Here is a 15,984-nt window from a genome sequence, read left to right as displayed (position 1 = left end):
CACGTAAAGTCAGAGGTAATGCTACTCCTCCTCTACCTTGTTCTCATTCTTCTTCAAGATGACCAACCCTTCTAAAGTGCTTGTCAGTGCAACGTACTCGTCGTCTTCCAACTCGGCTCGTTCGCCGTGACCTAGCAAGACGGGAGTGCTGTGGGTAACCCAGCCGGTGATAGTCTTTGGCTTACCAGCTTGTCCGACAGTGTCAACAGCTTGACCAACACGGACATTGACTTGGATTGGCTTCAAGTCGGTGTCAAGCGTAATTAAGAATCGTGGGTGAATGGATGGAGTGAGGAAGTAGAGCAAATAATGTGCCGTATCCAGTACGAACGACGACGCATCAATCAGCGAGACTAGCACCGCAAGCATACCAGCTAGTGAAACGCTCGATAAAATCTGGCGCTCTGTATGGAACGGGCTGAGTGTCATGGTACCTTTGCCAAGGTGAACCAGACCCTGCGCAATACGGACCATGAACAAGCTATTCGCTTCCTTGGAATAGTAACTCGCAAGCTGTCGCAGCAATTGAGCTAATCGCGCATTATTCGTGCCGGCACCAACAAGGCCCATGGAGAATATCGCATTCACAGCAACGTCCAGATCGCTGTCGTGAGAGTATCGAGAAAGTGTGTCGAATACCTTCATCTGTGGGTTCGACGCCGATATTAAGCCCATAGCCAGTGGCACAGCGCGACGGATAGAACCCTCACCGTAGTGCATTAAATGGCCAAATTGTCGCAAGACCATCTCTGAGCCAATGTCTTCGCCCATGGCAATGATAGCGAGTCCTAGAACAGCATAGCCCTGGTATAAGTCGTCGGCCTTCTGCGATGATGCATCTTCGCCCTCTTTTGGCTCACTTTCGCCCCTTTCACTGCATAAATGAAGCAAGTTCTGGATCTTCAGAACGTTTCCAGTACCAGCGTATGAGCAAATGTCAACAAGGACGTTAGTGTTGCGGCCGATAGGATGCTCAATCGCTTTCAAGGTCTCGATGATAACATCTGCAGCATCTTGCTTGCCCATGTACAGTAATCCAAGACCCAACGACATGAATCGGCCCCATTTGTCCGATAATTGTGTCTCATCTCGCTCCATTAGAGTCTGCAGAATAACTTCTGTTATATCTGCATTGCAAGATCCAACAAAAACAAGACCAAGCGACAGAGCCGCCAAAGACGCAATCTGCATGCTGAAGGAGGTATCTGCGATAAGCGGCTGCAAGAGATTGAAAACATCCTGGCGTTGAGAACCGGCATATGAGAGACCGAGACCAATGATGGCTGAAATCCGTAGCGGAACACTCCGGTTCTCGACGTATTCTGATAGAAGAGCGAGTGCCGGGTCGGATTCATCATGAACTGACGCATTGACTATACCGATACCAAGAAGCGAACCGGCCTATAAAAGTCAGAGGTGTTCAATATTTACACACAACTGATCTCACCTTAATATACTCTTCCGACGAATACATGTACTTATCAAGATCCTGCAGGCCCTGCTCGACATTCCACAGGAGAATTTGTGCAATACCGGCGGTTGCTGAAAGCATACCAGCGTCCTTATTCTTGTACACCCACGAACTTGCCTCGTCATCCACAATCATCAGCTTGTCTTTTCCAAATCCAGCATTCACAAATGAGTTCACAAAGCTAGACGCAAGATTCTGCTTCGCGGAGTCAACATGACCGGCATCGGGCCCTCCTCGTGTATGCTCTAAATGACTCTTGTAGATATCTTCAGGCACTTTCGGATCCATAATATTGAGTTCTTTGGCAAGGAAGAGGAAATACTCTGATAATCTTGAATTTGACAAACACTCTTGAACCTCATCATTTTCCAGTGAAAGCCATATCTGTTGACGGGCTAATATGAATGCAAGCTGCTTGTGAACAAGTTCATCGTCGGTTGCACTGAACACCGCCCGCATGGACTCGTGGTCATCTAATCTAATCGCGAGTGCCATGGCTTGTGTCAGCTTTCCTTGAGACAAATAGATTTCATACGCGGTTCGCAGAAATGCCATGTCGTCCGGAGGAGGAAGCAAATTCACGCAGCTGACCATGTACAGGCACACTCTCGCATATGTATCCTTGTCCACAAACGGGGGCAACTTTTCAATCGCTTCGAGTTCAAGAAGCAGATCCACCGCGTCAGCCTCGGCGTTGTGCTTCAAGAAGAACGGAACGATCTGGAGCGCGAGACCCATCAACTCGTCGAATGATTCCTCCTTCTCGACACGGACGTTGTGCTCTTCGCCGATTTCTAGTGCAAGATGCCGTACGTATTCATGGCCCCAATTGCCAATTTCCTCGGATGGAGCAAGGAGGCGATAGCGAAGAGAGTCGCGCTTATTGTTGTCGGCGTAGGTCATGCCTAGAACTGATAACACATCCGCAAGCGCATTCTGTTCAAATTTTAGCACTTGTGCTTCCTCTTCCACGTGCCAATTAATCGATCATTCCCATACCTGAAGTTCGCCTACGGGCCATTTATCGTACAACGCGGTGAGCTCTGGATAGTGTGGTCTCAAAAACTTGAGAGGTTTTGGGACAGCAGTCATGGACGAAGTCGATGTTCGAATGAAATTCTTGAGGGCCTCGAGTGATGGCTTATACAGATTTGTATCTTCCTCCTAATTCGGGAACGATAATTAGAATATACCCGGTCTTATACCTCCTAAAATCGACAAGCAATGCAAATGGATTTCAGACCAGATCGGCACCACAGGCCAGTCAAACGACTGATCAGTCACATAGACATGCGGTTCGCACTGATCCGGTCATAATCACATAATCACATACCTTAAGCCGCTCTACCAGCATCTCGAGTTCCGACTTTAACTGCTGATCCTCCTCAGACAGTTCTTCTTCGCCTTTAGTCTCCTTCTCATCCTTCTTAGCCGTTGGTGCGGTGCCATTGGGTGCGCTTGACGATTCGGCCTCAGGTGGCGCCGTTCCATCGACATTTTCCATCTCCGTGTCCTTCTGCGTCATGACTTACGGATAAATTTCTGTGAATACGCTGTGAGGTCGTGATGTCAAGGGTTGATGGGGAAATATACGACAGAATATGATGGAATTGATATTTTGGTGGGGATGCTCTCGAGAATCGTTGTGTCCAGTCAGCAGTAACGGTCGCGCGTTTGACATTGTGAGTTTGTGTCCCTGGTGCTGTGGCGGATATGCTGCAAGCCCTTAAAAATAACACCTATTACTTATACATCCTCCGATAAGTTAATGGATGATAAATAATTTCTAATTAAGTAATAAAACATACAAAAATGAATAATGAATTGAAATGTAGACCTCTTTGATTGTCACTTTTCCGTTCGCCCTCGCCTACTTCCCGTCTAAGTAATTCGATACAAAACAGATAAGCTCGTACGATACTAGAGTATATCAACAATTACATGACGCTGTATTTATATTACATACTACACATGTATCGACAAATTTGCAAACGTAGAGAACTCCAGCCTTCTTTTGTCCAAATGTAGTCCAAGCCGTATTTAACTTCTTTTCTGATTGCGGTAATAGATCATTCATGCATTAAACCGGATACACACAACACACTAACACCCAATTTCCGTCCATCCCAGTGAATGTGCTGTGCGCTTACCAACGCAAGGATGCCGTCAAATTTCTCAATCGGTTGTAGTCCAACAAGCCCTCGATAGAGCCTAGGGCGCAAACAGCAATATCTTTATCCCACAAGAACTTCTGGGCGAACTTCTGGACGTCCTTGGCAGTGATGGAGTCGACACGCTTTTCAATCTCCTCGGCAGTGGTACGGTGGCCAGTGGTAACAAGTTGGCGGCCAATATCCTCGGCGACCGCGGTGGTGCCATCAAGCGATAGCAGCAGGGAGGCCTTGAGCTGTGCCTTCGCGCGTTCAACCTCAGCCTCGGTGACTGAGGTAGAGAGACGACGCCACTCCCTGAAAACGTAGTATGTGAGATCGTCAATACCGGTCAAGTTCTGAGTGATGAGGTAGATACCCCAGAGACCGGTGTCGGAGTACGAGGTCGAGAAGGACATGAAGGAGTTGGCAAGATGGTTCTCGCCGACGACGTACGAGAGCTTGGAGCCAAGGAAAGAGCCATTGCCCATAGTACGGTCCCAATTACCGACGACGGCCTGAGCAACAAGGGCAGGGTAGTAATCGGGGTCGCTCCAGGAAACGCCCTCAAAAGCGATAGCAATGTGAGCGAATGGGAGAGCATCGTCTCGGATTCTGACTTCTGAGCCGACGAACTGAGGCTTCTCTGATCTGGGGGTGCCAAGGCTGAGGGCGTCAGGAGAGCCAGTCAAGCCAGAGAAGTGCTTGTCGGCGAGACTGACGAGCGCATCGTGGTCAACAGCGCCGGCGCCGACAAGAACCATCCGATCGGCTTTGTAGTTGGTACTGATGTAGTCTGTCAAATCCTTCCGGCCAATCATGAGAATGTTCTCCTTGGGTCCAAGGATAGTGCGACCAAGGCTCTGGCCCTGGAAGGCAACGGCGTGCAAGTGGTCGAAAACCACCTCTTCATACTGCTTCTCAACCTCCTCCGCCTCGCGAAGGATGACATCTCGCTCGCGGTCAATGGCAGCAGGCGCAAGCTTGGAGTCTTGAAGGATGTCGGCGAGGATTTCAACAGTCTTTGGAACGTCGTCCTTGAAGGCCTTGGCGTAGTACACAGTGTTCTCACGCTATACATCGAGTCAGCACATGCGTCAATGGCATCAAATAATTTTTTTATCTCGACACGTACAGATGTGTAGGCATTCAAGTGGGCGCCGAGATTCTCGATCTCCTGCTCGAGATCACTCTGGCTGCGCTTATTGGTACCCTTGAATGCGAGGTGCTCGAGGAAATGGGCGGTGCCGTTGTTGGCCTCAGTCTCGGCACGAGAGCCAGCGTCGATCCAGACACCAACGGTAGCAGTCTGGGCGTATGGTGAACTCTCAGTCGCGACCTGATGAACAATTAGCATTATGTACACATTGCACCGATTGCTGTGGCGGATGCGGTCGTTGATCGGAAAGAAAAAGTATTTTCGTGGATTTAGCCAGGGAATGATTCCACTTGCGCTGGAGTAATTGTCGGCAGAACAAACAAAAAGCCATTCGCCGTCATCGCAATCGAGTTTACATCCAGCAGCAAGTAATCGACTCGGTAATGGTAGAAGGAGGACATACCGTCAGACCGTTCTTGAGGGTAGTGAACTGTGTACCTCTGCTGAGGGAGGTGCTGAAGCGCGCGAAGGCGCATGGGGCGACGACACGAGGCGCCTTCCGCAAGACGGAGCGCGCGATGGCCGAACGGAAGACGGACGCAAGGGCGGGCATAGCAGGAATCTGGAAGAAGTGGTAGGGAAGGCGGACGAGAATGTAGCGTAGCGAGGCAGACAGGTTGAAGACGAGAACTGTTGACGGATGTCGCCGGTGATTCTGGACTTCTGGTTGGCGTTGGAACTACTGTGAGCTCAGTTGCTGGCGCTCGCTAGCTCGCTCATTGAGCAGCCAATCAGCGCCGGCCTGTTTTGCGTGTCGGTTGCTTTCCACTGACAAAAACCCCTGCCACAGGGCCAACACCGGGTAACCCTCCTTTGCACCCCACAGACCGACACTCCGCCCGGCGCAAGACCGGATCCAACCTTTCTCACTGTCTTCCGGCATTTGTCACCACCTCTATATCCGATTCCTGATTGTTTTGCCCTCGTCACAGCATACAGTAATGACTTTCCGCGCTGTTACCTCGCCAGTCAGATCCTCGCTTGCCCGGACATGCCTTGGCCTGGGCACCATCCGCCATTCGATACCAGCTCCGATCGTCGCTGCCCGACACCTCGGCATCCCTCCTTTGATTGCGCAGCCTCCCGGTATGTTATATGCCGAAGCGTTGTTCTATATATGATCAGCTGCTAACCCTGTATAGGTGGAATAGTTGGCACCGTCAACGACGCTGTCGAGATTCCTCCCCCCGACAAGTTGCACGGTTCCTACCACTGGACATTTGAGCGGCTAATTGCGGTGGGTCTCGTCCCACTCACCGTTGCTCCCTTCGTCTCCGATGCTGCGCTTGCCCCTGCTGTCGACTCTGTTCTTGTTGCTACTACCCTTGTCCACTCATATTTTGGACTGCAGTCCTGCATCATCGATTACATCCCCAAGCGTGAGTTTGGCAAGGTCCATGACGCCTGCATGTGGCTTCTCCTCGGCGGCACAATCGTCACCGGCTACGGCTTCTACAAGTTCGAGACGGAGGATATTGGCTTGACCGGCACCATCGCCAAGGCCTGGAAGGCCTAAGTTACATGCGGTGACGACGGATAAGTAACCTAAAAAACCAAAAAGACACAACAAAATCAAGAAGTCAACCTACAGATATAGGAATACGTGTAGCCATGTTTCAGGAGTCGATTGGTTTTTGTATGTGTCCTAGTTTATGAGTGTAAGCTACATATCGCAAGGGAATAATATGCATATGGGTGCGCGGATTGTCTAGTGTATTGAATCGGATCTTGGGCGTCGTGTAATGACAGTGGCACATAATATACATTATAATCTCGTCATACTTTTCGTAGTGCGACTCTCTATTGTAACTCTATCGCTGTCATATTCAGTCAACCGCGTTCCACTCTTTCTTCGTTGCTGCTATTCAGTAACTGTACAGCAATTGCAATTATCATTTCATTTAGACGTTGCTCTCGTTGGTTAACGACGAATTGCTCTGTAGATTGCGAAATAATTGTCGTTTCTTCGGGAAGCGTCGGAAGCTGTCGTTCGTCGGATGACAGGGAAGCAGAAATATCAATCTACAGCATCCACGAAAACCCAACTTTTTCCTACAAATATTTTTCTGGAAGAATGCTGGAGTACAAACCGATTCCGAATAAATATCTCAGCTATTTTCAACTTTGCTCAACAAAACCAAATTGCCTTGGTCCGAACTCGAACCAAGGTGCGACAAGATTCCGGGTATATAAAGGACTGGAATTTCGGCATCGTCAAGCTGTTGCCGTGGCGCAGTGGAACCTTTCTTTGATCGCGAGTACCCGCCGACTATCGAGACCACGCTATTGAGATGCGGGTGGCAGCGTCGTCTGACCTGGTCGAGGTCGTCAGTCTTTCGGGTCTGGTGACTAGTTCAGGCAGGCGTTGCAGTTGTACTTTCCCCGGGTCAGCAACCCGGCCAGACGTACTGCGTAAAACTTGACGCTGGATATGCGGGTGGGAAATTCGGTGCAGTAATTATGCCACAAAGCAACTGCAATTCCGCCGTGACGTTACGTGAGTATCGTGCTGTATGTGGGTGCAGTTCGGGTATGGTATTCTTACCGACCCGAATGACGGAGTGCACGCCGTTGCATGACATTATTGGACAGACTAATGTCTGTCTGCTTTGTGTGTGACTTTGGCTGGGTCCGTCATTGCTTCTGTTGCCTACCGTAATCCGCTCTGACACGGGTCGGTTTGATCTGACCCAGTCTGCCCGAGTATTTGCGAGGGCCTGGCGCGGAAGCGTCTGCAGAGTCATCAGTAACTTCGTGCTGTTCGGTTTGGGATTCTGACCCGGACGGCACATGGGAGCGGCTTTGCTGCGAGCGGGCGTGTCGCTGGACTGGGCAGCGGCGCGGGTAAGACCGGCCTGTCACACTCGACGCCTCATTGAAGCCTTCCAAAGCTCTATGAGTACCGATCCATTGGGGTCCATAGCTGACCCGGGTGCGACGTAGATGGCCGGGGCTGTCAACCTTGGAATACGGGTTAGGGCCTTGGAAGAGTGACTGGATTTGGGCGCGCCAAATCCGGGTCTGCAATCTCTCCAGTCATATTGTGCCGGGCTCACTTGTTCGTGCCTGGTTGTAGTGCAATTCGCGATCAGTCGCAAGACTGAACCCGATACCGATTATTAAGGGAAGGTTCTTTTTTTTTACACAACTTGCCCGCTAAACACATTTGTCGGCATATTTTGAAGTCGTTAAAGCTGTTTTACCGTTTTGTCTTTATTGCCGATACGACGACCAAGACTATTATTATTATTAGTTCGAATTTCTAGACAGTGGCTACCTAATATTAGGTGTCAAATACCGATAATTAGCACTGAGTTTGTACTCGAATGATTTTATACATGATTAGGACGCCAAACAGGACAATAGACTTAATTAATTATTTGACGAGATGCCCGTCATACACTTAGTGGTTGATAACATGCGGATTCCTCCATCGGGCTGTTTCGAACTGTTCGCATAGTCACCGTCAAAAGCTTTCGTTGTCGTCGATCCTAGAGGCAAAATATGGTCCAGTAGGTGCATGCTTAGAGAGATAATCATTTGCGCCAGTCTTCATGTCGACGCTGAGCTCATACACTGCAACTTCGTGGCGTATATAAGAACGACAAGAGGAGCCCCTACCGACAAGATACGGGGAACTTAGTATTCAATATTGACAAAATAACGGAAGATTTTGTCTTGGTAGTTCAATCAGCTCGCCAAGACGATAATTTTCGGCAGATCTGGAAACTGAAGGAAAGGACGGGGAAAGGATAAGGTTGACACAAGCGAAGCACAAACATCAATAAGATGAATGCAAAGGGACAGCGGGTAAGGGTTAATTAACCGTGTGCCGAGTCACGGTTGATAGCCCCGCACCTACGTGAAGCTATTAAGCGCTCGCAATTGTTAAGTAAAGGAATAGTTGATACATAAAATATGGGATATGTCACGACTTGCTATCTTGTTGATCAGTGGCTCCTTGACATGGCCGGAGATTTGCTTAATCTCAGCTTGTAGTCATTTTTGGAATCAAACCCGTACGGTTGATTGCCGCGTGAAACAAAGTTCTTTAACAAGACCACGGCACCCCCTATATGTTCTGCAAAATATCCAATATGAAGTATGCTATTCGGCGAGGAAGAATCCAGATCACGTGCTTGCAGTTCGCACGCAACTATGGCAACTCAAGTAACTGCACAATCTCAAAAAAAGAAGCACAACAAGGAATATAAAGATCAGACAGAGTGTCACACAAGTGTCGCCCTGCAAAAATCCATGGCATTTGAAATAACTCTTCGTGATCATGAACATGAATCTTATCAGTGCGCACTAGATTTCCTAAAGGCTAACGAACCCGAAACAAGGCTTGATGTACGGCTTTCGCCGAATTCTTTCCGACTCCTTGACGAGCAGGCACATGCACTTTATGGCGACGCGAAGTATATGACCACTAAGTTGTTGAGAATAAGAGTAACCAGCGAAGATATCCACGTGTTCAATATTCGACCGTTGACTCAAGGGTCAATACTGTTCCAACAGCACTGCATAGCGGGTCGGCCTCGGGTTTGCAACACTTAATCATAGAGTCACTGCGGGACACGCTTATTCGGCTTAACAAGTGGGAGTTATGCGATGACATTTTTCCTATGGGAGACTCTGAATATAGCATTGTGGACGACGAAGGCAGGAACTCAATAAAAACTCCTGATGGCGGTCTCATGTATATCAATGATGAGGGCAACACAGCATTGACCCTCATTATTGAGACTGGGGTCGCTGAATCGTACCAGCAGTTCAAACAAGATATTAAGCTGTGGCTGAACCAATTTGAATGCCATACAGCTATGATTATATTTCTCACTGAAGATCCTAGCTTTCGCAATCCAGCAAATGAGAGTAATAACACATGCTCGGCCACTGAGCGTGGTGTGTTTGAAAGTGCGATGAGACACTCGTGGCGGGATAGTCCATTTGGGCCGTATTGCTTCCGAGGTCATACGTGGTTCGGAACCATGGCCACGGCAACCATTGAGGTGGTAAGAAAGAACCCAACTACAGGTAAACTAAGAACTAAGAAAACCGTGAGCAGCACAGGCTGCACAGCATAGCCTTGACGTATTCGGGTGCTAATAACGTCAACAGGAGGTTGTTATCGAAGGAGAAATGGTGGCATATGGCGATACTGTAGACATAGGTCTCACCATGGGCGACGTATTGCCGCCCAATCACTTGGCGGCTGAAGATATTCGTGGCGAACCAGTTCTTCTTGCGACTCGCTTACTGCGCAAAATTTTGGCATCTGGAGTGCTCGACGCTGCGACGGCCAGATTTTATAGAAATTCAAAAGGAAATGAAGCTGTCATAATAGATTTAGCTGGCGTTTGTGCGGCTGTCGAAGACTTCCTGGCCGTTGTCGTTGTCGTTGGCTGAGATGTCTGGGAGGCAAACATATATGGCGGCAGTTTAACAAAAGTACCTTGATTGTTTGTCGTCGAGCTTGGCAGGCTACGATTCAGACTTGGAAAACATTGACTAGTTGTTTGAACATAGCTTTGGCCAAGTAATCGTGAATTGTTTGTATGCACCTGGTATTGAGTGGAGTTGAACCAATGGTATGTCGTTTAAGCTGTGACAGGTTCTCTCAGCCCATAAATGAGCCGCACGGATACTACTCTTAAACGGCCGACAAAATTTGATTTCGCATTTTCAGATTTAAAGTTCTTGTCGACCAGCTTTTGCTCTGATTTTATGACCTTTGCTTTTTAGGTGTATATTAGTGCTCCCGCTCAAGGAGACCCCTTGAAAGGCTACGCAGTCGCTTTATGGGCACATGCGAGCTCTACTAAACAAATCACACGATATTGTTTTGCGTGTGGAGCATAAGGTTGTACAGATAGTGCAGATGCACCAGGCTGTCCCCTTCATATACAGCATCCAGGCGCCTCTGTGCTTACTCGGTGCCAGCCACCACTAAGCTATATAAACATCGATGAGCCGACTTTCATATTCTTCTCACCTCATTAATATATTCACCGCGGACACTTTCGCCAACCAGAACCGAACTTTGAACTTTCAAGGATTCAGATCGTCATGTCTCCACCAGTGACTCCGGCATACAGTCGCAGGACAGTGTGGACATTTTGCTCGTCCTTTCGGATATGCGGCGATCACTTAATCGGCGAAGTGCACCATATAGAATGAAATTTTTTGTGCAAATGCCACGGAAAATACATTCTGGCGGAACAACACGAATTATGGGATCGATTCAAATCAAAACTTTTTACCATGCAAAATACCATTAAGATCTAACCATGGGCCCAAATGTCTAACCTCGTGAAATTACTCCCATATAAACTCCCTCAATCTGCTTCATGCACACCGACGTTTCAATGGAGTCCGCCACGACCGCCAACACGAAGCAGTGCCTCGATGACATAGTCATCCAACACTACACCCGGCAACACCTTCTTTCCCTCACCTGGCTTGTCCAAGAATCCAATCTCGACTAAATACGCCAAGTACACGCCCATGATTTCCTCCGTGATACCTTTCCCAGTTGAGACGTCCTCTCCGGTCCAGTGCTCACCATCAAACTTCAACGCGGCGACGGCGTTGCGATCGTCGAGTTCTGGAGCCTTTGTAGACTGCGGGAGGTTATCGAGGACGAAGTGGAGAAGCGGGTAAAGTGCATTGTCCTTTGAGTCCTCGACGACGTAGCGTTCGAGGGCGATACGCCAGGGGATGTAATCTACTTTCTTTGTCTTGTAACCGTATGTGACTAATGTATCCAAGAACTCGTTGAATCGAAGTCGTGGATGGCCGGTCACGTGCACGACGCGGAGACCGTCGGTCAATGGGGAGTAGAATGATGACGCGACAACGACGCGCGCGACGTGGTCGACAGGGACCATGTTGACTGTGTTGTAAATATCCGGAGTGAGACCGAGCTGCGTACAGCCCTTGATCATACGAACAATGAAGTCGTCGGTATTTGTTACTGTTCTCGTTATTAGCACTTCTCTCAGAGAAAAACCTTTAGTACGTACTGCCGCGCTTGGACTCGCCAGTAACATAACCTGGGCGAATGATCGCGCCAGTCAGTCCTCTCCGGCCAGCCTCACGAATAATGTGCTCCGCCGCCCACTTGCTCTGGCCATAACCATTTCCTAAGCCGGACTTGGACCCCTGCAAGTCGTCCGCTTCCAAGACACCATCCCCTCCCTTCGCCGTAATCGCGTCTGACAAACGCACATAATGCTCGCTATCAATAGCAGAAGTCGACGACACGAAACTGAAAATTTTGGGCTTGCCCTCAGCAGCCAATGACATGGCATAGACGGTTCCCAGAACATTGGGGCCCCTGAGTTTGGAGTATGGGTACACCCAGTGGACTTGAGCACCATTGTGGATAATCACGTCGACCTCTTCAGCCAATTTCTTCCAGGTAGCCTCATCCACGCCAAGATGCTCCTGCTCAAGTGATCCTGTTACGACAGAAACGTGAGAAAGGAAAGCATCGTCCCAGACACCATACGCGAGCGCGCTACTCTTAAAGCGCTTAAGACCTTCTTCAGGCGACGCCGCACGGACGTGAAGGATCAGCTTGATGTCCGAGGCAGCTCCGTGTTTGGCCAAGATATCATGCGCGATGTACGATCCCAGGAAACCAGTCGCACCGGTCAACAATACGGTGATCTTCTTGCCAGGAGTAATCCCTTCGTTGACTGGTAGGTATTTCTTCGGTAATAAATCCTCGATAATGACTTTGGCGTCGGCAGCATATTCTGAGTCTACAAATGTACTCTTTGTGCCGTTTGCACCATTGACTTGGCTGTCTTCGTTTTGCGGTACCGGAAGATCCTTGCCCTTGATACTTTCTATTTCGGATGCGAGCTCCACAATGGTTGGATGCGAGTAGATGAATCCCAGCGGCAAGTCGACGACAAACTTCTTGCGGACCTCGAAAATCATACGGGTAGCAAGAATACTATGGCCACCGATATCAAAGAATGAGTCAGTTGGCGCTAGTGAGGCGGGCCGTTGAGGGAGAACGTCGAGCCAGAGGTCGCGGATAGTGGCCTGCGTTGGAGTGAATGCCGACTCGGTAATGGTCGTACTCGCTTTCGTGCGGCTTGCAACTGCGGTCAGTTGGACAGTATCCGGGAACGGCAAAGCGGGCTTGTCGACCTTGCCATTGGGATTCAACGGCATACGAGACAACGGAACAATGACTGTCGGCACAGCATACGTGGGAAGCTTGGTCTTCAAATAGTCTCTGATGTCCTTAATCAACCGTCGATACTTGACCAATCCCTTGACGATAGGGTCAGGCTCTTCGTCCAAACTCTCATGTCCAGACAGCAAGTCGTCCAAACCATTCGTGTTCTGCGGAACAATATACGACACTAAAGTCGGTTCCTCATCCTTATCGCGCTTGACGAGTGTCACGTTCTCACGAACAAACGGGTGCTGTGATAAATGCGTGTCAATTTCACCCAACTCGATGCGGAACCCACGGATCTTGACTTGATCGTCCGCGCGGCCGCTGCACTCGACATTGCCATCAGGAGTGTACCGTCCTAGATCACCCGTTCTGTACAACCGATCTCGCGGTCCAAGCCAGAACTCACGCCACCCCTCTTCCCCTCCCTGGTCCTTCCAGTATCCCTCGGGCACGAACCACGACTTGACAAACTTTTGCTCAGTAAGTTCTGGTAGTCTGAGATATCCTTCTGCGAGACCACCAGCACGAACATAAATCTCGCCGACTTCCCCAACACCGCACGTCTGCTGTCGGTCATGTCTATTCACAACAATAAGCTGCACATCCAACATACCCTGACCCGCGACAATGACGTCCTTTTGAGACTGTAAAAAGGTAGGATCTTTCGCGATCGACGCAACTTCGAAGTACGAAACCGCACGCTGAGTTTCAGTAGTGCCGTACATGTTCACAATAAAGACATTACGGGCGAGAGCTTGTAGCCGTAGACAGTCTCGTTTGGTCAGAATATCGCCGACAAAGAATGCGTGGTGGAGTGATGGAATCGCGGCTGTAGCCTGTGCGGATAAAAGCTGACCCATAGCCGGTGTAAGATGGGTGACTGTCGCGCCGTTCTCGGCCATCCATTCTGCCAATCGGCCAGGCGTTCCGATGTCATCCGCAGTCGGCACGAGGAGATGCGCGCCGAGAAAGAGTGGAGTGAAGATGTCTCGTTGGATGGGGTCGTGCGCGATACCACTGAGCATAGTAAATTTGTCTGTTTCTGAAAGACCAAATGTTTGAGACATCCATGGAAAGTAATATGTGAGAGAAAAATGGCGGCCGCGGACACCTTTGGGAATACCTTCACTACCGGATGTGAAAGATAGTGTAGGAGTGCTATCTGGACCAACAACAATGCCGGTCGGCTCAGCCTTCATTTTAACTTCATCAGCCAAACTATCTTTCCCGTCAACAAGACCGCCGAGAAGCGTTCCGTCGTCCTGAAGCTCCAACTGTGGCACATCTGCAAGTAAGCTCAGCTCAGTTTCAATGTACTTGCGCACCGACATCGCGAGAGAGCCCGCCTTCTTGAGCACGATTAGACCTTTCGGTTGGGCAACGCTCAAATAGATATTTTGTCTCGCGGCAGGATAGGCAGGATCAATCACGGAGAATGTGGCACCAGCCTTCAAAACCCCCATGACCGACACGACGAGATCAACGCCACGAAACGCATACACGGTGACGACATCGCCAAGGGTGATACCCTTAGAGACTAAATGATGGGCGAGAATATTGGACGCCTCATCAATCTGCCGGTAGGTGAATGGTCTGTCCTTCGTGGTGTCGTCAAACGCGTTCTTGGTCTCGAGAACGCAGAGACGATCGGGGTGCTTCCTTGCATTTGAAGAAAAAATATCATGGATAGCACCTCGGAATCCGTCCCAGTGGAGGTCACGCGTAGGATCTGGTAGAACAGCCTTCTGGCGCGGCGTAATGCATGACATAGAACCGATTCCAGTTGACGGATTTGCTGATCCGAGCACAATGATCTGGGCAAGTTGTTCCGCGACGATATCAATTCTATCGTTTCGAAAAAGGAGCGAATTGTAGTGCAGGTGGAGTTTTGGAGCGGCACGTTCGGACTCGTCGACAAAGACTGTAATATCAGTCACGAGACCTTCAATTGGCGCGAGAAGATGGCGGTGTAACTCGTCGCCCGAATGCAAAAAAGATAGGCGGAATAGAGATGGGCTTTCTGAGGAAGTTGATTTTTCCTTGAGGTACGAAATCAAATCCGCAAATGGTACAGACTTTGCAGCACCCTCGACTTCGAGCTAGTCAAAGTGAGTCGATGTGTTCTTTACAACATAAATTTGCAACCCATGCAGATTTAGAAACAATTAAAGCCGTTGCATACCTGGTGGACTGTTTTGAGTAGCTCAATAAATGGCAATTGGCCCGTCACAGACACACGAATGACCATTGGCTCGTCCTTGGCGCTATTGGCACCGATGACGATATCCTCATCACCAGTCAAACGGAACACTAGGACGATAAACGCAGAGAGGGCTATGGTGTACGCAGAAAAAGACTCGGTTGAGTCGCCATCAACTATCGCAAGTTCTTTAATGGCCTGTATCACTGGCTCCGGGAATGCAAAGACGTGTTTGGCTTCAACCACTGTGAGAGGCACAGGCTTCACGAAATCTGTCGGAAGAGCCGCGAGTGTCGAATTTCTGAGCGCGGACGCCCAGTACTCGAAACGAGAATCGGACAACATGGTCGAATATAAGCAAGCAAAGTCAGCGGCCAGTATGAACTGGACGTCACTGACACGCGAATTGGGCAGTATGTAACGTGAGAAGTGTGGTCGAGCGAGCGAGGTGAAAATTAAGCAGGGCCTCGGTTTCGTTGTCGACTCGGATCAAAACTTTGGGAATATGAGTAATTATTAGGGTTTCCTTGTTCGTTACGTCTACCCCATGTTGGTAGCCCTTACCCAATATCCTATGCCACGCGTCTGAGAGCTTTGCGATGAGATGAGCTCGGCGTAGGCGTCGGCACGTAATAGTTTGCCAGATGCATTGGTAAATTCCTACAAATGGCACAGTATTCTGTCGCAAATGTGAAGTAGAAACGTGCACGCCTATCTATTCTATAAGGCCTGGGTCTTGGAAAGGTTCAACGATTTTGGCGCGAACAGTAGAACGGATGGCTGGGCTAAAATATGGCG

General features: G+C 49.3%; 6 protein-coding genes across 6 annotated transcripts; 2 read left to right on the top strand and 4 right to left on the bottom strand.

Annotated features, from left to right (window-relative positions):
* Positions 1–21: 21 nt before the first annotated feature.
* On the bottom strand, positions 22–2,563 carry V1508DRAFT_356749 (armadillo-type protein; the record flags this gene model as incomplete). Its single annotated transcript, XM_066937005.1, has 3 exons — positions 22–1,401; positions 1,448–2,407; positions 2,471–2,563. The coding sequence occupies 3 exons, from the start codon at positions 2,561–2,563 to the stop codon at positions 22–24; spliced, it is 2,433 nt and encodes an 810-aa protein (XP_066794925.1).
* Positions 2,564–3,207: 644 nt separating this feature from the next.
* Positions 3,208–5,502, bottom strand: V1508DRAFT_420176 (Metalloenzyme, LuxS/M16 peptidase-like protein). The gene is made up of 3 exons (XM_066940711.1): positions 5,184–5,502; positions 4,757–4,960; positions 3,208–4,694 (listed from the first exon to the last, which is right to left on the bottom strand). Exons 1-3 carry the CDS (start codon positions 5,331–5,333, stop codon positions 3,618–3,620), a joined length of 1,431 nt encoding a protein of 476 aa, XP_066794924.1. The 5' UTR covers positions 5,334–5,502; the 3' UTR covers positions 3,208–3,617.
* A 135-nt stretch (positions 5,503–5,637) lies between these two features.
* Positions 5,638–6,619, top strand: V1508DRAFT_420175 (CybS-domain-containing protein). Its single transcript, XM_066940710.1, has 2 exons — positions 5,638–5,866; positions 5,923–6,619. Exons 1-2 carry the CDS (start codon positions 5,722–5,724, stop codon positions 6,294–6,296), a joined length of 519 nt encoding a protein of 172 aa, XP_066794923.1. The 5' UTR covers positions 5,638–5,721; the 3' UTR covers positions 6,297–6,619.
* A 1,292-nt stretch (positions 6,620–7,911) lies between these two features.
* On the bottom strand, positions 7,912–8,515 carry V1508DRAFT_420172 (uncharacterized protein). Its single transcript, XM_066940709.1, has one exon. It carries the CDS (start codon positions 8,318–8,320, stop codon positions 8,153–8,155), a length of 168 nt encoding a protein of 55 aa, XP_066794922.1. The 5' UTR covers positions 8,321–8,515; the 3' UTR covers positions 7,912–8,152.
* Positions 8,516–8,938: 423 nt separating this feature from the next.
* Positions 8,939–10,430, top strand: V1508DRAFT_456537 (uncharacterized protein; the record flags this gene model as incomplete). The annotated part of the gene is made up of 3 exons (XM_066942655.1): positions 8,939–9,201; positions 9,246–9,843; positions 9,905–10,430. 3 exons carry the CDS (start codon positions 8,939–8,941, stop codon positions 10,190–10,192), a joined length of 1,149 nt encoding a protein of 382 aa, XP_066794921.1. The 3' UTR covers positions 10,193–10,430.
* Positions 10,431–11,148: 718 nt separating this feature from the next.
* V1508DRAFT_398387 (uncharacterized protein) lies at positions 11,149–15,531 on the bottom strand (the record flags this gene model as incomplete). The annotated part of the gene is made up of 3 exons (XM_066938206.1): positions 11,149–11,759; positions 11,809–15,085; positions 15,169–15,531. 3 exons carry the CDS (start codon positions 15,529–15,531, stop codon positions 11,149–11,151), a joined length of 4,251 nt encoding a protein of 1,416 aa, XP_066794920.1.
* Between the last annotated feature and the right edge of the window lie 453 nt (positions 15,532–15,984).

Source organism: Lipomyces doorenjongii (assembly GCF_038497915.1).
Source record: "Lipomyces doorenjongii strain NRRL Y-27504 unplaced genomic scaffold V1508scaffold_36, whole genome shotgun sequence".
Taxonomy (NCBI): domain Eukaryota; kingdom Fungi; phylum Ascomycota; class Lipomycetes; order Lipomycetales; family Lipomycetaceae; genus Lipomyces; species Lipomyces doorenjongii.
Note: the sequence above shows the minus strand (reverse complement) of the source record. Positions and strands in the feature narration are given on the sequence as shown.

Coding starts and splice junctions, on each gene's coding strand:
- V1508DRAFT_420176 (XM_066940711.1), bottom strand. CDS start 5,333: ATGCCCGCCCTTGCGTCCGTCTTCCGTTCGGCCATCGCGCGCTCCGTC. Junction 4,961..5,183: donor CCCTCAAGAACGGTCTGACG/GTATGTCCTCCT, acceptor ATTGTTCATCAG/GTCGCGACTGAGAGTTCACC. Junction 4,695..4,756: donor ACTTGAATGCCTACACATCT/GTACGTGTCGAG, acceptor CTCGATGTATAG/CGTGAGAACACTGTGTACTA.
- V1508DRAFT_420175 (XM_066940710.1), top strand. CDS start 5,722: ATGACTTTCCGCGCTGTTACCTCGCCAGTCAGATCCTCGCTTGCCCGG. Junction 5,867..5,922: donor TTTGATTGCGCAGCCTCCCG/GTATGTTATATG, acceptor AACCCTGTATAG/GTGGAATAGTTGGCACCGTC.
- V1508DRAFT_420172 (XM_066940709.1), bottom strand. CDS start 8,320: ATGATTATCTCTCTAAGCATGCACCTACTGGACCATATTTTGCCTCTA.